This window comes from Megascapheus bottae, chromosome 3, assembly GCF_031878675.1.
Source record: "Megascapheus bottae isolate mThoBot1 chromosome 3, mThoBot2.hap1, whole genome shotgun sequence".
Lineage (NCBI taxonomy): Eukaryota > Metazoa > Chordata > Mammalia > Rodentia > Geomyidae > Megascapheus > Megascapheus bottae.
In genome coordinates, this window is record NC_143511.1 from 36,293,865 (window position 1) to 36,313,952 (window position 20,088).

Here is a 20,088-nt window from a genome sequence, read left to right on the forward strand (position 1 = left end):
ACATCTATAGCTTGAGCCACTCCTTCAGCTTGGCTCCTTGTTGATTAATTGCAAATGGAGTAGAGGCTTTTCTGCTCTGGTTGGTTTTAAATCTTGATTTTTCTAGTAGCTTTCATAGGTGTGAGCCATTGTGTCGGACACAGGTGTTTTAATTCTTAATGTTAAATGCTTAATTTCTTCATTTTTTATCTTCTATTTCTTTGTTTATACTTTCTATTTTGTCATTTGTCTCAAGACTGTTTCTGAAAGTTTAAACATATTTAAAACAGGTTTATAATATATTTATATTCAGTTTTCAGATTATTCCAACACCTGTATCACCTTTTCCTTGCATCTATTGGCTTTTTCCATGGAAGGTGACATTTTTTGTGGTTTTTCATTTGCCAAGTGATTTTGAATTCTATTCTCAACATCTTGAGTGACATTATGCAATTATTTTTTGGTCGATCATGGGGCTTGACCTTTGGGCCTGGGCACTGTCCCTGAGCTCTTCAGCTCAAGGCTACCGCTCTACCACTTGAGCCACAATGCCACTTCTGGTTTTTGGTAGTTAATTGGAGTTAAAGTCTCTTGGACTTTAGTGCCCTTTCTGGCTTAGAATCCTGATCTTCAGATCTCAGCCTCCAGTAGCTAAGATTATAGGCATGAGCCACCAGCACCTGGCAATATTATGCAATTCTTATTGAAATTCTATGGCAAAGGTTGGTATTTGTGGTTTAGCAAGCAATCACAATGGTTAGGTACAGACTGGGAGATCACACAGGTGGAGTGAGGAAAAGGGGCCAAGACCAGGCTCCATGCTCCACAGACCCTGATCTGATCATTCTTCCTATCTTAAGATTTCCAATGCCTTCAAGAAATAATTCCATAACTTGTCAAACTATTTTCAGTCACTCACGGTGGATGTTTAATGTAATTTAACACATCTGTCCCTCCGTTTTCCATTTTATTTTTCTTTTCATAGAAAAACTGGCTGTGAAAGGTTCCCAGAGGTTATTCACCATGTACATAAAGGATGAATATTTAACTCTATTGTCAGCATTCGTCCTTTCTTCCTTCCCAGCTTCCTTTCTACTCTCCACCTCTTCCCTGGATTTGGGCTTACTAGGCAGGTGCTCTATCATTTGAAATGTGCTCACAGCCCTTTTTACTTTATTTTTCAGATAGATCTCACGTTTTCATCCGAGGCTGGCCTTAGACAGTGATCCTCATGCTCACATCAACTACGTAGGCATATTGACTAAAGTGGGGTTCTTAAAACTTTTTGTCTCAAACCACCATCTTCCTAATCTCTATCTCCTAAATAGCTGGGATTATGGGAATGAGCACCACACTTGGTCCTAACCTTTGTTCTTAACCCCACACCACAATGTCTCACTGAAGTCTACCTTCCTTTTTCAAAGGGATTTTTCTAGAAGCAGGGCATGTATGCAGTACAAAGAAGAGATAATATGTCTCATTTTACAAATTATTTTTTCAGATAAAGCTGCTGGCCTATTTCCTTAGCTAGAGCGCATCTTGTCTCCCCAGTGGCTCACTGGGTATTTTATTGTAGATCTGACCTTTTCCCTTTGGTAACGATTCTCCAGACGAATGATGGAAGCCACTGGAAACATATGATAGGAAATAAAAATTGATTCACAAATATTTTTTCATAAACACACAATCATGTTAACTTAGGTTACTTAATTAGCAGCTCTTTCCTCCAAAGTGGTAGGGAATTAAATTGAAATTTATTCAAATGACTTTTCCTGGTGTCCCAAAAGACCATAAAAGTCAAGATTTAACCAACCGTACAAAGGGCAAGTTTACAGTTATCTGTACAGACAGGTGAAGGCCCAGGTGCAGATCAACAGCACTCACTGGTCACTGTGCAGGTTAACAACTGCAAGTCTCAGGACTGAGTGGATCTCTCTCTTACCCACCATGCAAAGCAGAACCCACCAGGGCAAGGGTCATTAGATAACACTGGGCAGGAAGGGCAGAGCTCACTAGCACACACCTCTGCAGCTGCTACTTTACCTGTGTGGTGGAGATGACAGGACTTAAGAGTGGCTCAGAGGAAGCCTGAGGCTTCCCCAGCTGCTCCTACCTTGGCTGGCTTCTGGCTGCAGGGAGCTTATCGGAAGTGGAGGTGACGCTTCAGAGGCATCAGGTGCTGGGTGCTCAGCCACTGGACAGATAATAAACCACCTCTTCCCCGTGTGCAGAACTAGGGAGCAGAACACAAACAGTGCTGAGGGAGCAAGTGTCTCTCTCGGCCAGGTGACTCCTGTGGTGATGCCACATGTGCCATGGGGACTCTGGGGAACTTGCTTACACCAGAGATGTGATCCCTCCGGTAGGGGACAAGGAACCCAAGTTCTGTCTCAGAGCTCTCAGTAGCTCCCCTCCATGAGGCAGGTGGTAGATGAACAGGACCTAGAGTGCTTCCCTCTGCTTTTCCCTCACCCAGAGGGACAGGGGGTAGATCGACAACCAAGGCACCACATGGGCATCCTGAGATTCTCAGTCGTACCTGACTGGGGCTGAACTCCTAGACTTAACACCAGCCTTAAAAGCAGTGTTGTTAATTAGTGCACAGTGGCTCCTTAGAAAGGACAGCTGTTCCCAGTGGAGACACTTGTCACCACACTCCCACACCTCTCCAAGTGCAATAGCCCAAAGCTTCTGCAGCCATGCACAAGGGCCTTTACGAAATCCCCCCTGCAAAGCAGAAGGATCTGGGCAAAGCAGTGTTCACCGCTTTAGAAGATGTAGCCAGAGGTGGGGGCAGACTCACCGTTCTGTTGGTATACAGGGGCGTTTGCTTGGGACTGTCCGCTCTCCTGCATGAGGGAGAAGGATCTGATGTCAGTGCTCACTAAGATCTTCCTCAGAACTTCCCACCTGGATGATGCTTCTATCCTCCCCCACCAACCCACTTCTGCTCCCTGGGAACTGAAGTTCTCACCTCCCCAGCAGCCAGGCCACAAGTGCCTAGATGTGGTGGGCTGGCTCCTGCATCTGAGCCATGGTCAGCATCTGTGTCCTCGCTGAGCATATCCTCTGCCTTGTCCATGACATCTTTCATCTGCTCAATGAACGTTTCACGCTCGGCTGGCAGGATGAAGTCATGCTCCACCTGCAAGGGACATGGGACTGCTAGTGATGACAGGCCGCATGCCACAGCTGCATGGGGACTTTATCAGGTTGTATGGCTCTCTACCCCAGACTCCAGGGGAAGCATGGCGAAGAGACATGTCTCCATGTAGGAGCTGCACAGTGCAAAGCAGATGGCTCCAGTGACACATGAGAGCAGTTATTGGATAATATACCCCCACGATAATATCCCCCCCCATATGGCAACCCCCTGACTTGAGCCTTAAGGTGGGCATCAGTCCACCGTAAGCTGGGCTTTGTCTACGAACTCATGTATATTTTTCACAACCCCTGGGTATTGGCTTCCTCCCAGGTTATCCTCATTAAGATCTAACCCTATAGCCAAGCGGCTTTTCTCAGTGCTAAGTCCAGAGAGAGTGTTTCTAAAATTAGCCAGTTACCCAGATGCTCAACAACATGGAGAGGCTGTTCATACAGACCTGTGGGTTCTGGCCTTGTTCCTGTGCCTCAAGAGTATAGCCTTTCCACCTGCATCTTGGATCTGGTTGTCCAAACAAGAAGGCCATCTCTCCACAGTGTACACTCTAGCCACGCTGGTGGCCATTCTCCTGATGGTGGGGCCTGAAATCATGCACCCCTCGATGCCTACTGGTTCCTCATGGCCACACTGCTCAGCATGTAAGACTTTTCTATTGCTCACCAGCACATGGAGTAGCCAGCCCAGGCTCCTGGTGAGTGAGCAAGAGCAGCACAACAACCTGAACACCCCAGCCTCTCAGCCAGGGCTAAGCAGGACACAGTCACTGTCTTCAACTCTCATAGAGGCCCACCCTGTTCCACGGTGTCATGGGCTGCTCAGGCAGATGGGATACAGGGCATGTCTGAAAAAATCATATGACAATGCCAGGGTGATTCTAGGGACAGAGGCTAGCCATTCCCTGCAGTAAGGTTCAATTCCCGCCTCTTTCAAGTCACAGCATCTATTTTTCTACTTATGTACGCTGCAGTCACCCTGATCCTGTCCTTTTAGACTTCTCTGTGGATGGATTCCAGACACCCCCCCCCCCCCCGCCCCAAGCTACCTGCAGAACAGAACTCTTCTGACACCCTATCCCTCATAGATTCCTTTCCAGGAACAGCACAGTGCCCTCCCCTCCCCCCCACCCCGCCATGAAGAGCTGACTAACATCACCTTCCATGATGAATTTGCTAACTGAGTATAGTCAGAGTGACATCTTTTTGTTGTTGGTGGTGGTCATGGGGCTTGAACTCAGGGCCTGGGCACTGTCCCTGAGCACTTTTGCTCAAGGCTGACACTCTACCACTTTGAGCCACAGTGAAATTTCTAATTTTGTGATGGTTAACTGGAGATAGAGTCTCACAGACTTTCCTGCTCAGGCTAGTTTTGAATTTCAATCTTCAGATCTCAGCCTCCTGAATAGCTACGATTATAGGAGCGAGTCACCAGCAACCCAGCAAAAGTGACACTGTTTGAAGGCAGTATGCCATGATCATCCCAGGCCCATCCATTGTGGCACAGTATATTGAGTGGAAGTAGACACAGGATGCTCCAACTCTGTGAACTAGGGACTCTTAGTGTCTTCTGCTAGCTAGACACTTAGTAAAAAAAATGTAAAGACCTCAAAACAATTAAAAGTAAAACAGGAAAGGGCTGGGAGTATGGCTTAGTGGTAGAGTGCTTGCCTAGCATACAGGAATCCCTGGGTTTGATTCCTTAGTACCACATAAACAGAAGAAGTTGGATGTGGCACTGGGCTCAAATGGTAAAGTGCTAGCCTTGGCGGGGGGGGGGTGGGGGCAGAAACCAGCTCAGAGACAGTGCCCAGGCTTTGAGTTCAAGCCCCAAGACTGTTTAAAAAGAAAAGAAAAACAGGAAATAAAAACCTAAAAATATAGACTCTGGGTATATATAACCCATAATCAATGCCAAGTTAATCTGAGAAGGTGGAAGTACATCTTTGTCAGCACAAGGAACTCAATAAACTCAAGATTTAACAAAATCTGCCAGTGAGAGAGCATTCAGGGGTATCTGGAACCCCCCCTCCCCAAGGAGAAGCTTGTCTGAGTAGTATCCATTCTCTACCAGCCACAGCTCTCCTCCCACTGGATCCTCTGTCCCTGGGGCAGAAGGGACTGTACGGAAGAGAGATGGAGCCTAGCAGAGGAGAACAGCTAGGGTGATGGGTGAAAATTGTGTATTCATAACGTGTCTCCATGGAGATGTCTTAGATGAATTAGCATTGCAATGCCCAACTCACACAGCACATGTGAAGAAAACAAACAAAAAACAACCCAACAGAATGAGAGGAGAATCAAGATGATAACCTATCATTATGCACATGTGCGTGTGCATGCGCAGTCTCATAGACACATATACAAAACAGCTGCCAAAACCAAGGGGACATTAACATGCAGTTCTGATAACTGCTTGAGTGAAGAACGAGAAAGAGCTGTAGAAACAGGACTCGTGGCGGGGCAGTGCAGCTGTGAGAGATCAAAGGACTGCTTCACAGGTGGTTTGTTCAAGGTATATGAACAAGCTAGGCATTATGGCTCAGTCCAATAATCCTAGCTACTTAGGAGGTGGAGATTAGAGGATCTCAATTTGAGCCACTCTGGTGCAAAAGACATTCACAAGACTCCATTTACCCAATGGCTGGACACAGTGGTCCATGCCTGTTATTCAGCTATTGGGGAAGAACAATGGCTGGGTTCTAGTACTCTTCTGTTATCCCCAGTGACATGAAGGAATGTAAGTAGGATTGCTTTCTAGGCTAGCTCAGACATAAAATGAGACCCTATTTTGACAATAACCAAGACCCAAAGGGACTACAGTGATTGCTCAAGGTGGATAGAGCACCTGCCTAGCAAATACAACTTTCTGGTGACCATAACAGTTGAATTGCTGAAGGCAGTATTCACTAGCCACACAGGATAATTAACATTAAATTAAATTTCAGTTACTACACTTGGTGGCATCTGGAATGAGGGGCCCTAGCACCTGTCACCAATGTCAACTGTTTTCTTAAGACATGGCTTCCTAAACTCCTCTCCCGTGTGAATGATAGTCTAGAACGGTCATTATCCTGCTATATGGTCATCAATGGTTCAGGAAATGTACTCAATGTAAGTACATGCTTTTGGTCCTTCACTTTGAGTGTTCTCAGTGAGAGAGTTTCTGAGACCCAAGGATCAACTCATGCCTGAGGACACAGCACCTGCTCTAGTAGCAGGGGAAGGGGTGGAGAGAAGCCTGTGAGTGACAAGGTGTTCACAGCAGGGACTACTCATGCTGGCAAAACTGGGGAAACAGGGATGTAGGGCAGGGCTGGGTCTGCACTTTCACTGCCATGGGGTGGGGAGGCTGACAGATGGTTCTACACAAGAACTATGAGATATCAGATGATGAGCTTGCTGTTTCCCTTTGCTCATTCTCAGGGAGAGGCAAAGGTGTGGTGGAAACGCCATTCCAATGCCATCACAGATACATTCTTTAAGCTGCTCCCTCACACCCAAGAACACGCAGGTGCAGAGAGCTACTGTTCCAGCTGTAGACCAACAGCTCTGGGGACAATGCCCCGGCACTGATACTGATCCACAGGGAGCCCAACACTTGTGTGTAGAGCTGAGCTTGATGTACTTGCCCCTACCTGCACATAAGGACTAAGAAGGAGATGACATCACCCAGGGCCAGCCTCACCATGTATGTGGCAATCTCATCAGGTGCATCCCCATCCAAGTCAAACTTGAAGGTGACCATCTTGTGGTTATGAGTTTCCAGCTGGCACTCCACCATCTTATCTCCTGTGTTGCACACCTGCAGAAAGCAGGTAGTCAGAATGCAGAGGATACTGTACAGGACCCATATGTCAGCCCCAGTGTGTTCCACATCCTAGCACTCACATTCAGGATAGTCAAACGAGGCCGACTGGCCCTCTCCTGGCGAGAGCGAGCACGTGTGGACCTGCGATGGTGTTTCCGGGCAGACCTGCCCTCCAGTCTTCCCCCTCCAAAGGCGCCTTCACAGCTGTCACTTAGCTCTCTTCCAGAAGTGACATCAGAGCCACCGTAGCTGAATGAAAACCAAGAATGTTAATGACATCCACAGATGACCAGCAAGCTTACTATGGCCAGGCTAGCCCAGCCTGGGAACTTAAAAACCTCCAAGAGGACATGGGGACTCCTCTCCGCCCTGCAGTGCCTATCTTAGATGGCTCAAGGGCCCAGAGGAAACAGATTCTCAGTCACTGGATGCATGCTCACAGCTCTCTAACGGAGCCTCCTCAGCTGAGAATGGACCCCTGTGCCTTGCCGTTACTCAGGGCTGTTGTAAGGAGGAGTCTAACAGCATCAAGCACGTACCCAGCTTTCTAGGACAATGGGGCTCACAACCACTTCCTAAAACTAAGTAAGGCAATGACTGTACCCCCTCCCCAAGAACACAAGAAGGAAGGAACCTGGAGACTCTGGGGTTATGCTGGGTTCTGCCCTGTCCATGAGGTCCCTTCTCGATTCCCAACCCCTCCTCACCTCTAGTTACTTCTAACAATACCCATGGGTGCGCTCGCTCGCTCTCTCTCTTTCTCTCCCTCTCTCTCTTTCCTTCCCTCCCTCCCTCCCTCCCTCTCCCTCTCTCTCTCTCTCTCTTTCCTGGAACATTCTTAACACAGAGATTAGCAATAGCAGCTAGACAACAGTAGGGAACACCTTCCCTCCCCACCCCTTCGCCACTCCCTCACCAGCACCCCAATCACCAGGTTTCAACTAGTGCTGATAGACCCTGAGAGAAGGTTCCTGAGGCTCTACCAGGTCAGATTTGAAAAAGTGGGTGATTTGTATTAAAATTCAATTTTTGTTTTTGGTCAGTTTTGGAGCTTGAACTCAGGGCCAAACACTGTCACTGAGCTCTTTCGCCCAAGGCTAGCACTCTACCACTTTGAGCCACAGCTCCACTCCACTTGTTTTTTGGTGGTTAATTGGGGATAAGAGTCTCATAAACTTTCCTGCCCAGGCTGGCTTTGAACCTGGATCCTCAGATCTCTGCCTCCTGAGTTGCTAGGATTACAGACGTGAGCCATGAGCACCCAGCTTATATTAATCTTCGTGATAGCATTTATAGGCAAGGGGTGGGGGGCAGAATCCGAATGAGACAGTGGTTGGGCTGAGCTGAAACCTGGGCCTGCATCCCTATCCGTCACCAGGTTAAGGATGGATGGGTACCTCTCACAGCTCTGTGGGAGGCCAGGCGGCTTGTCCCGAGAGGCCTGTTCCTGAAATAAAACCAGAGTGAAGAGAATGGGTCATGAGGCTCCCACCCACTGTGTGTGAACCTCCCTCCTTCCCATCTTCACCCTGCAGCTAGAGGACTATCACACTGGGGCCAGCAGGGAGGTTTTCATCTTATTGAAAAGCTTGGAGCCAAGTGGATTCCTAAAAGCTGAGGATTGCTTCCTTTCCAAAATTGTCATCCCGCTTTGATCATCCCTAAAAGAGGACACGTGGGCTTTGTAAAAAGCTTTCATAAGGTTTTACAGCCTCTCCCAGGGAAAGCAGCCCCCAGATGGTTTATAAAACTCATGCTCTCCACCTTCCTTTAGATTTAGGAAAAAGTGTGAGGGAAAAGAACAGGATTGTATAGCTGTTCTGGAACACATTTCGCCTCAGAGCACCACTCATCTCTAAGTCACAGTGCAGACCCCAAGAAGCTTCAAGTGGGGGCCACAGGCACACACCTCTTGGGCCGGTTCCACAGTCAACTGGACGGCTGGGCAGGGGCTGGAAATCACATGCCCAGCAGGTATGGGTGGGTTTGTTGGTGGCAAGGATGCAGTGGTCATGGCAGGCACACTCTGAGCTGCTGCCATGACCGTGGGGGCCAGGGAGCTAGGAAACTGAGGCAGGAGCTCAGGGGCAGCAGGCGGCAGCACGTCTGGCAGAGGCGGGGAGAGGACAGCAGGTGGCAGGGACACAGCAGAGACTGGAGCAGCCACATCCATGGTGTACGGAGGCGGGTGGGCCAGCAGGACCTAGGGCATAGGGATGCAGGTTGGGTGTCATGCCTAGGCACATCAATGGGTCCTAAGGGTGGCCTAGGAACAATCCTCTCCGATCCACATGCTCCCCAAAGGTGGCAAGTCTGTGTCTCTAGGCATATTTGGCACATGGATTTAGCAGAAGCACACAGATAGATACTCTCATTTCTTTCTATGTAGATATCCATCTTTGTGGTAATACCTAGACTGTACTTCAATTTGGAACTTCTACCTAAGCCCAGGTAAAAAGTCAGATACAGACACACACATATGTTATGATTTGGGTATGAAGCATTCCCCCCTTAAAAGACTCATGTGCAGAAGACGGTAATCCCTAGCTGGTGCTGCTACTGAGCAGTGAGTGAGTAAATGGATTGATATTCACAATATGGCCTTATTGGGAGGCAGAGCCTAGCTGGAGGAAGTAGGTCTCTGGGGATATGCTCTGGGAAGATAGACCTTGTCACAGGCGCCTTCCTTTCCCTGTGCTTCCTGGCCACCATGAGAGCACCAACTTTGCTCCCCAATATGTTCTTCCCCATGATGTCAGCTTCATCAAGGGCTCAGAAACAATGGAGTCATATGATCAAGGTCTGAAACCATGGGCCAAAATACATATTTCCTCCTTTAAACTGGTCCTCTCCAGGATATTTACAGCAATGTAAAAGCAACAGAAAAGTGTAAACTACTGAAGTACTCAAGCTGGTCTCCTCTTATCCTCTTGGGGCCTTCAATGTCCTGTTACTGTGTGGCCTTCTACTTCAGTGCAGAGCACAGGGTAGCCTTCCCTAGTCACAAGTATACTCTAAAATGCTCACTGGTTTCTTTACCTTCCCATAGAATGACCTCAAGTTCAAATTGACTTCTCTATTGTACTCTCTCTAAAAGTTTTTTAGGGTGTAAAGGGTAAGATAACAAACTATCCTCTGCCCTGCCTAGAGTTGAGAAGGTTAAAATGTCAGAGCAATGCCTCCAACTCTTAAAAACAGGAATGGCTACATTCATTGGAGCCTAAAATCTTATGACAACAACCCAAGCCTGGTGAGAGATGCCATACTATGGTTGGCGGGTGGATACCTGTTTTGGTTAGATGCTCCAGCTGCTGAAGATGAGGTTCTTCAGCATGACTAGCTCAACTCAGCAAGATGGACACCAAGATAATGTGACTTATGAGCATTTTGAGATTTAGCACCAGACAATAAGGCCCCAAACATGGGGACAGCACCAAACCCCTGCTCAATTGCCCTTGTCCTTGCCTTTCCCCAAAAACAGACCATCTCCAAGAATCTTCCATCCAACTGATCACTGATACCTGCCAGCCCAGGAACTCACTAATAGAGGCAAGGTACTATTGTGCTTTAAAGAAAATCCTTATGAAGGGTGATGTACAGAAGGGTTTCAGTTATGTAAGTCAGGTAATAAGCACTTTTTTTTTTAAGACAATGTAACCCATTCCCCTTACTCTCTTCTAGTTCTTAGTTTTTCCACTTGCTTACCTCCCCTCCTCCCCCAAGTCCTGCAGCTTGAACTCAGGGCCTGGGCACAGCCCTTGCTCAAGGCTAGTCACTTAAGCCACAGCACCACTTCTGGCTTAAAAGTGTATGTGGTACTGAGGAATCGAACCCAGGGCTTTTTGCATGCTAAGCAAGCATTCTACCACTAGGCCACACTCCTGGTCCCCCTTACTCTTTTTTAGACAGCTTTAGGTGCTTTCCTGATAGCCTGTAAACACTGGCCCTCTTTCTCCAAGCATTAGTCTCTCTGGAAATAAGATAGCCTTGCATATGTGCCGTGGGTCCAGTATTCCTCATCAGCATGGAGGGAGAAAGCACCTGGCTCTAACTTTAGCTCCTTTATCTGGAATGAATCTTTACAACAAAGTCAAAGTTGGTCCTGAATTACATGACCTTGAGACTCAATAGGTAGGGGATGTGCCTAAATCACATTGCTGTTAGGGCTTGGAGCCAGGAGAAGGCTAGGTAGGAAGATGCCCAGGTTGGGCCTCTCATAGTAGGTGAAGGAAAGGGTGCCACCAGGCAGAGATGACTTTTAGGTGATGGGGTTCCCAGTGGGGAGTGCCTATCTGGGAGGAACCCAAGTCAGTCTTCCTTTTGCTCACTTGGGTTTGAGTACAGGCTGAAAGCCATAAAACAGGGATCTCACCAGGAGCATGCGTCCTTATGGGTCACAGCATTTCTTCACAGCAACCTTGAACATTCCCTACCTGCCCTCAGGATGATGCCCTTGTCACACCATAATCGCCTTCCAACTGGAAGTACCTCAGTGCCCAGACCCCCCAGCCTTTTCTGCCTTCTTTCCTCTCTGTTATGAGGGGGATGTCACCTTCCCTCACTCTTGCAAGGTGCTCTGGGAGAGGCTGACTTCAGATGCATGGAAGTTTGGCACTCATAAAGGGAACTACACAGGTGATGGGCTACTTTCCAGGACCAGCATGAGTTGGGGCAAGGGAACCCCCAGCCACACGAAGGGCAACTGCTGGCTTGTAGGCATTGTAGGGTGGCATAACTCATCAGTCACCTTGATGTTCACACAGCTTCTAAGGAGGTAGAACTTTTGTATCTGGCTTTAGCCTCAGCTTCTGACTCACCTCTTTAAAGCAGGGACAACCAGAGGACAGAGCTATCTACTTACCAGCCCCAAAATACCCTTCTGTCCCCTGGTTATTAGGATCCAAGGCTCAGTGAAGGAAGCAGCCCAAGTGTCCCCTGAAGCTGGTCCAGAGAGTTTCTAGGTGCCAGGAGGCAGACCCAGGCCCTACAGGTGAATTACCTGGCTCCCTGAGGTGGCAGCCGGAGCAGCCTGCTCGGGCAGATGGGTGATGCCAGGCTGGAGGGGCTGGGGAGGCACAGGCGGCACCGTCTGTGGAGGGGTGGCCCGTAAGCTCTGCACCGTGTGGTGGGGGGAAGGTGGGATGTCTCCAGGTGCCATCTGTGGGAAGGCTGCTGGATACACTGGCTGGGCTGGCAACTGGGCAGGGAGCTGGGCAGGGAGCTGGGCAGGAAGCTGGGCTGGGAGCTGGGCTGGGAGCTGGGCTGGGAGCTGGGCTGGGAGCTGGGCCGGAAGCTGGGCTGGGAGCTGGGCCACTGCAGGATGGATGGACAGGGCAGCAACACCCTGTGGGGCCACAGCCAGTAGAGGGATGGTGGCTGGTGCATTTGGCACGATGGTCTGGCAGGGCACAGTCAGAGGCGCTCCAGGGGGATGGGGCAGTTTGACTGCCTGCAGTGGCAAGGCTGGGGATGCGGGCAGGGAGGTGGTGAGACTTGGCAAGATCACAGCGGGAGAGAAATACTGAGGTGGTGGCACAGGGGCCACATTTGCAGCCGGCATGTCAGTGAGGGCCTGAGGGAGGCTATCAATTCCCGCCAAAGGGGTAATGGGGGGAACCACAGGCATTGGAGGCATCTGAAATAGACACAGCAGCATGTTAGTTTTAATCCCCATAGAGTCCCTTGCTCAGGGCACCTGAATAGTCAGGGAGAACAGTGCAATGAGGGGGACCACAGCTCTGCCTCCAAGACCCTAATGCAAAAGGCAATCTGACCAGTCTGGACATGACCTGGATGCACTCACTGACACTAACATAGAGTGGACTCCCTATGTCCACACCCCTGACAGGCTGCACGGTGACGCTGAGAGAGCTAGGTGTTGCTCAGACAGGAGAAGTCAGAGTGACTACTCGGCTCTGAAGATGGTCTGGCATCTTCCAGTAGCCATGGCAGAACTATGAAACCCAGGTATCTGAAATTCCACTGAAACCTAAACCCTTGGAGGGGTCTCAGTGGAGCCCCTTTGCTGACTGAGCTGACACTCCCATGGAATTTAGCCTCCCAACAGCAGGAGAACCTTCCAGAGAGCAATAAACTTCCTGGAAATAGCCGGTAACTGACCTTGTGCATTTAGCACTCATATTTAGGGATATCTCTAAAATACTGTGTTTCTGTGCATGTTCATGAGCAGCACTGCATATACGCCTTCATGCAATTAAAACGCAGCAAAAAATTGCACAAATCTGCTGCCACCCACTTGAAAAGTAGCTAAATATCATAACCAATAAGCCAGATGATGACTTAATGAGATTCCTGAGCTGATCCAAATTGGTGCCTCAAAGGTCAGTACGTAATGGCTGACATAAAAGAATCTTCTAGGTGGGCTCTAACAGAGGAACATCCTTTTATCCCACAGGAGATTGCTGTAGAACGAGGCCCATTTCTGTCTTATCACCAAAATCACAATCCATCCCCATCAACCAAGTCTGTCATGGTTGCCATGAGTTGGCATTGCCCAACTTTGACTGGGATCTGTGCCAGTCATGCTGCCGGGTGTCAGTGCTTATAGACCACCTAAAGATATCATGAGACACTCAAGTTCAGCTTTGAAGGTTAGCTTTTCCTACAGTAAACGCTAATCCCAGCTGGCTATTAGACCTCCCGGGAGCCACCTTGGCCTGATCTTGTATACCTTCATAGGATGAACAGTCAACTGAAATAAGCCTGCCCACTGTCTGTGTCCCACTTAGTTGGTGCATGGTGACTCTTGCCCTTGTGACTTGTCTCCACTCTGGATATACCTGGACTATGTACTGGACATTGAGATTAACAGTTGCTCTCTCTCCCTCCCTCCTTTTCTGAGGAACTTCCTATATCTACCACTCATGCCTAGAGGCCTTGCAGCCTGGGAGAAAGGCCTCTCAGGGTGAGAAGGTGAGGCTGGAGGGCAACCCAGCCGAGGTTATCCTTGGGGCCTCTACATTCTTTGAGCTGCCATGGTTGTCACCAGGGTAGCCCAATGCATGTGACCGGGGGTTTGTATCATGCTATTGGGCCTATCGCCCCAGTTTTATATATCCAGGTCACATGCAGACGTGCCTACACTCTTCCAGGTTGGGCAGGCTATAGACCAGAGGTACCTGAGGAGGGACTTGTGCCAGTGGTTGCAGTGGTGGCTGTGGCATCTGGAGGGGCTTCAGCTGAGCAGGGGCCACCACCTGGGAGGTCGAAGCCAAGTATGGAGGCAGGTGGGGGGGTACCGGCTGGATAGTGCCCAGGGGCTGTGGTGCCAGAACCTGTGGCAAGGTTGGAGGCTGGGCCATAGCAGGCAGCTGGAAAGAGAAGCGGGCCTTAGATCCCCAGCCTGCTGAGGCAGGACACTGTGCTTAGAAATGAGAGAATCCACACTCACCTTTACACACTCAGGCTCACGGGCTCACACACATCTGCACAACTGTACACTCACACACGTATCACATCTGCACATAGAAATACACACTGACAATGCCTCATTCACACAATCTCACACAGACCACCAGTCTCCTGCTAGTCTGAAGCCAGGGATATGGCAGAGCTGGCATAAATATCCTGGGTAACCAGAGCTTTCTTCACATAAGTTCTCGGATCCCTAAACACCACATGCACACGTGAACTCTCCCCCGCCCCCATCCACACCAGAGACCCCAGGAGCTTTATGGAGTGCAAGCCAAGCCTTCAGCAGTGCTCACAGACCTGTCCCAGGGATGGCTGGGCTGACCACCTGAAGTGACAGACAATTCAAAGGGCCCTTAGGAGTTACCACACTTACCTGCTGGGCAGGGGGTGCTGGCTGGCACGGTCCTGTGGGCATGGGGGCACTGGGTGGTGGCAGCACAGGGGCAAAGCTCATCGTAGGCTCTGGGAAATGTTGGAGGAGTGGAGGGCGGGCAGGGGGTGGGACGGAGCCCACAGACAGGCCAGGCTGTGGATAAGGCAGGACCACCTTCAGCAGCTGTCCTCAGATCCTGGCATCCCTATGCCCACCCCCCATTAGGAACCTTGTTTCCAGGCAGAAGCCAAGTGTGGTGGTCCTGGGGTGTCAATAACAATGCTCAAAAGCCATGGAGTCAGAATTCCTAGCCAAAGAATGTGCTAGAATACAAAACCCATGGAGTTATTACACAACTGTGAGAAAAGATCACCACAAGATTTCTACAGAACCATGGAGAAGAGTTCCTTAGAACACAGGCTGGGCTATAGACTATGTGACTCATACTAATGACTAAGATAGATGAATTCATATGGCTAATTCACACAATATGGGAAAATGGAAACAGCACTCTGGGGAAGGCAGCAAGACACACAGGAGACGGGGGCGGGGCGGGGGGTTAAAATTGGCACAGGAAAGCCTGCAACAAGGCATGGTCCTCTAAGACTCTACTACTGGGAAAGAAAAATGGGGCCACAGACAGAACAGCAGCCTATATCACCAGAAGCTGCCTAAATGGGGTAGCCAAGGAGAGTCTGAATATCTAGATGTTATTAAGGAACTGTAGCTAATTTGATTTTTTTTTTTTTATGTCAGTACTGGGTCTTGACCTCAGGGCCCTAAGCCTTGTCCCTTAACTTTCTTGCTCAAGATTGGCATACTAAGCCAGGCACTGGTGGCTGAGCCTGCAATTCTAGCTATTCTAGAGGCTGCTATCTGAGCATCATGGTTAGAAGCCAGTTAGGGCAGAAAAATCTGTGTGAAACTCTTATCTCCAATTAACCACTTAAAAGCTGGAAGTGGTGCAGTGTCTCAAAGTGACAGAGCACCAGCCTTGAGCAGAAGAGCTCAGGTATAGCACCTAGGCCCTGAGTTCAAGCCCTACAACCACCAAAAAAAGAAAAAAAAAAAGATTGGCATTCTACTTCTTGAGCCACAACTCCACTTCTAGCTTTTTGGTGTTACTTGAAATCTTGTTCCAGCTGCCTCCAAACCGTAGTCCTCAAATCTCAGCTTCCTGAGTAGCTAAAATTGTAAGTGTGAGCCACCCATAGTCGGCTCAAAAATCTGTTAATTTGGGGGTACAATTATGTCATGAGATCTTATTCTATAAGGGTCCCCTTTTTCTGCAGTGATGCAAAATGCAATATTTCTAGAGTGCCTTTCTGGAATGTGAGAAGGGAGTAGGCAAGTCTGAGGCTTTGGAAGCAGGGCTCACAGTTCACAGTGAAGGTTCTCTCAGGTCATCTGGATGGCACAAGAGCAAGATTTTCAAAACCACTCTCCCTTTCTCTTTCACAGCCAATAAGTTATGAGAGGGTGAGGCAGAAAACGCAGGCCTGAGTTGGGATCAAGTACATCCTGGATGTACCTGAAGCCACTGTCCCCCAACCAGGCCAGACTATTCATCTGCTGGCTACCATGTACAGCTCAGGTGGCCTTAGATAAATGAATAGCCTTTCATTTCTAGTGGTTCTCCTTTTCTTCTTCTCTTCTTCCTCCTTCTCCTAGTCTATTTTCCCCCGAGAAAAGGAGAGCAAAGAAAGCCCTTAGCACACCTGGAGCCCCTTCTAGGCCTCCATGCTGTGTTCAAAATCTTAGTATTAATACACAGGGAGAAAGGAGAAAGAGCTCTGCCCTGAGTCTCCCACCCCTTGAGTTATAGACAGATGATGAAATCAGGTGTATCAACAAAAGTTCACAAGCAAAATCCAGTCCAGGGAAGACCCAGGCAGCTAGTGCCATGAGGAACCCTAATCAGGATTGGAAGGTACAAGATCTGACAAAACATTCCAGCTCAGACCTTGCTTGGATAATTCCTGCAGGAACCACGCTCTGGGAGAGCATGTTGCCTTTCCTATATGAGCTCTTTCAGACATTTAAAGTTATACTTCACTTTACTAGGTGAAAGAAACAAAACTGTAAATGTCTTGGGGCTCTGGATAGCAAAGGTAGACACATCCAAGAGCTTTGATTGCTTTTCCAAAGAGACTGCTCCAGGTCCTTTCAATGTACATACACGTACTTTCCATGTACACCGAGGTGGAAGAGACCATGTGCAAGGCACAGAGACCATAGCATGCAAACTCACCCAGCACCAAGAAGAAGCTACCCCAGAAAAAGTGTGTAAATGACAACTAACACAACAGCTCCAAGGGAGGAGTGAAGGCAGAGTTGAGCCACAGGGTAGGCTCTAAACCACTCTCTGCGGACTCAGCTCCCTCACCCAGGTCACAGGCAAATTCTTTACAGCTAAGTACATGGGTCTGTGAAGTGGGCAATTGCTTTGCTTCATATATACATACATACATATATATATATATATTAAAGGACAAAAGTCAACACTAGAGCAAAAAAATCAAACACTAGATGCCCAGTGTGACCCCTTTTCTACTTTCTCAGATCCTACACGTCACTTCACAGGCATCCTCACAGTGTGGAGCTTTCTTCCTCCCACCCCCACCATGATTTGACCTAGTTTTTCAAAGCAGACTTTCAATGGCTATCACTACGTGGGGGAGAAGAACCAGACATTCTTTTACATCCCTTCTTGAAGCTGGATGGTCAGGTTGAGTCTAGAGCTTCATTATTACAAAAATGCATTTCCATTATCTTGGGGACTGTCTGAGACTATGCCTCAAGCCCATGCCTGGGTGGGCAGGCTCCAAGCATCTGTATATTTGGACAGTGACCACCAGCTCCTGTCCTGGGATGAATCTGGGTTGGTTCTATTATAGTTCCCTAAACCTTGGATGCTTCTCAGGTCCATCTCTTGATATGCATTTCCTCTTCTTTTTTGCATTGGTCCTGGGGCTTGAACTCTGGGCCGAGGCCCTGTTCCTAAGCATCTTTTGCTCATGGCTAGCACTTTACAACTTGAGACACAATTCTACTTCCAGCTTTCTGTGATTAATTGGAGATAAGAGTCTCAAGGACTTTCCTGTCTGTATGATCCTCAGATCTCAACCTCCAGAATAGCTAGGATTATAGGTGTCAGGCAGCTGGCTTATCTGGTAGGTAAGAAGTCTAGTGCTTAGCTTCTGGCAAAGTCTTGCTTCTGCCAGTCTCCACAGGGCAGTATGACCAGGAACTGACTACAGACCTATTTTAAACTTGATTACACTCCATATTCTGGATGGCACTCATGAACTGAGTCTCCCAGGGCCCTCAGATAAGGAAGCCGAGAGGTCAAGGCCAGGGGTAGCTCTCAAACTCACCGTAGCAGCGGGCTGCTGGAAGGCCCCCAGTGAGGGCAGGCTGTGTGTCAGGCCAGGACCCTCGCTCACAGGGGGGCTGCACACGCAAGCAGCTGGGCCTGGAGCCGTGTCCACAAGGGAGCCCAAGACCATGCTCTGCTGGCTGCTCTGTGAGTCTGAATACACGGTGGAGCCCTGGCCGCTGTCAAAGGTACTGTCAGCTGGGAAGGACAAAGTCATGACTTAGTGAATGTATATATTTAATGCCACCCCAACATACAAATTTGCACCCAGATAAATGGCTTGTTCCTATATTTTCTTCTACAGAACAAGAGCTAGGTTGTTTCTCCACTTTACATGAATAATACCTACATGTTGTTTAAACGACTACCTGCTACAGAGCAGTAGGGAGGAGCCACACCTGTGCCCCAACTCTGCCACAGCCTGATGTCAGAGCTGCACAGATGCCAGAATGGGCATGTTGTCACCAACCCGCCCAGGAAGTAGACACCACCCTTCCCTGCCCACCCTCGTGCTCAGGGGCAGAACCTAGAATGCTGACACTAAGCAAGCATTCTAGCTCTTAAAGGTGCAAGAGGGCTTAGGAGACTGTAGAAATGTTATAGTAAATTTTTTTAAGGTGGGGGAGGGGAGTGTGGCCTAGTGGTAGAGTGTTTGCCTAGCATGTGTGAAGAAGCCATGAATTCAATTCCTCAGTACCACATATACAGAAAAACCTGGAAGTGGTGCTGTGGCTCAAGTGGTAGAGCACTGGCCTTGAACAACAACAACAAAAATCTCAAAGATAGCATTCAGGCCCTGGGTTCAAGTACCAGGACTGGGGGAGGATGTGGTGGCGGGGGTGGGGGGGTAGAGGGGGTGGGAGGGAAGCACTAATGGCTCACACCTGTAATCCTAGCTACTTGAGAAGCTGAGATTTGAGACTCTTAATGAGAAGCCAGTTCAGGCAAGAAAGTCTACCAGCAAAAAAGCCAGAATTGGAGCTGTGGTTCGGGTGGTAGAGCAACAGCCTGGAGTAAAAAAGCCAAATGAGAGTTTGAGGCACTGAATTCCAATCCCAGTACTGGCACACACACACACACACGGAAGAGGAGGAGAAGGAGCAGGAGGAGGAGAAGGAGGAGCTAATATTTCAGTTGTAGAAGAAACAATTATCATCCTGTCTGATAAAGGGGTGAGTCCCTAGACTCTGAGTACCTTCACACATGTGGTAAAAGCCTATCCTGGAAGGATGGGATCACAAACCTTGGCTGGAAAGTAAGCCCTTCCTTGACCCCCACAAGGAAGCCTAGAGAGAGCTGCATCCACTATGCATCTATTCCCTACCCCAGACAGGCTCCCCAGAGGCCAGCCTCACATAGACGAGGCTCAATAACCTAGAACTCAGTGCAGACCTGCCTGTACCTTTGCAGGCAGGAACGGCTTCCTACAGCTCACAGGCTTATCTCATCAAAAATGCCTGAGAAATCAGTCTGCCTGTGTGATCTCACCAGTAAGAAGTAAAAATTGGACACCTGTCAGAAATGGTTTACTGCTCCCAGATTCCAAAAGCCATAAGCATGAGGATTTGCCACGTATAAAAACCAATTTATTTTTTATGAGGATATTTTTCAAAGTACTATATTATGTCCATTGATGGTTTAAACAAAGTAAAGTGTAAGTCTTGTTGGCTTTGCATTAAAACAATTTTCCCAGGGACTGATTAATCAGAACTTATTTGAACCTAGGAAGGCATAAGAAATGCCGATGTTTAATTGAGCAAAACCCATTAGACAAGTGGCTGTGATTTTTAATGAACCAACTGGTCATTAATGAGGTCATTTCTACCTAGACAAACAGGAAGCAAGGAGGAACAGGGGGAAGAATGCATACAGCCTAACAAGCTTCAAGTGGAACAACTTTTAGATGTTAGGTACAGCATTTTATAGGTTGGAAGTAATTGTGTTTATTACTTGTAC

At 48.5% G+C, this 20,088-nt stretch overlaps 1 protein-coding gene across 11 annotated transcripts in view; it reads right to left on the reverse strand.

Annotated features, from left to right (window-relative positions):
• The window catches only part of Wnk2 (WNK lysine deficient protein kinase 2), a 120,208-nt gene that overhangs the window by 32,417 nt on the left and 67,703 nt on the right, over positions 1-20,088 (reverse strand). For all 11 annotated transcript variants that reach the window (XM_090329908.1, XM_090329903.1, XM_090329902.1 and 8 more), the window contains exons 9-19: positions 18,131-18,330; positions 14,754-14,906; positions 14,086-14,277; positions 11,946-12,581; positions 8,856-9,149; positions 8,344-8,393; positions 7,027-7,195; positions 6,824-6,940; positions 2,954-3,124; positions 2,783-2,828; positions 2,093-2,212 (exon numbers count right to left, since the gene is read on the reverse strand). In XM_090329908.1, the coding sequence (XP_090186034.1) occupies positions 2,093-2,212; positions 2,783-2,828; positions 2,954-3,124; positions 6,824-6,940; positions 7,027-7,195; positions 8,344-8,393; positions 8,856-9,149; positions 11,946-12,581; positions 14,086-14,277; positions 14,754-14,906; positions 18,131-18,330 (2,148 nt within the window). The remainder of the gene's footprint in view (positions 1-2,092; positions 2,213-2,782; positions 2,829-2,953; positions 3,125-6,823; positions 6,941-7,026; positions 7,196-8,343; positions 8,394-8,855; positions 9,150-11,945; positions 12,582-14,085; positions 14,278-14,753; positions 14,907-18,130; positions 18,331-20,088) is intronic.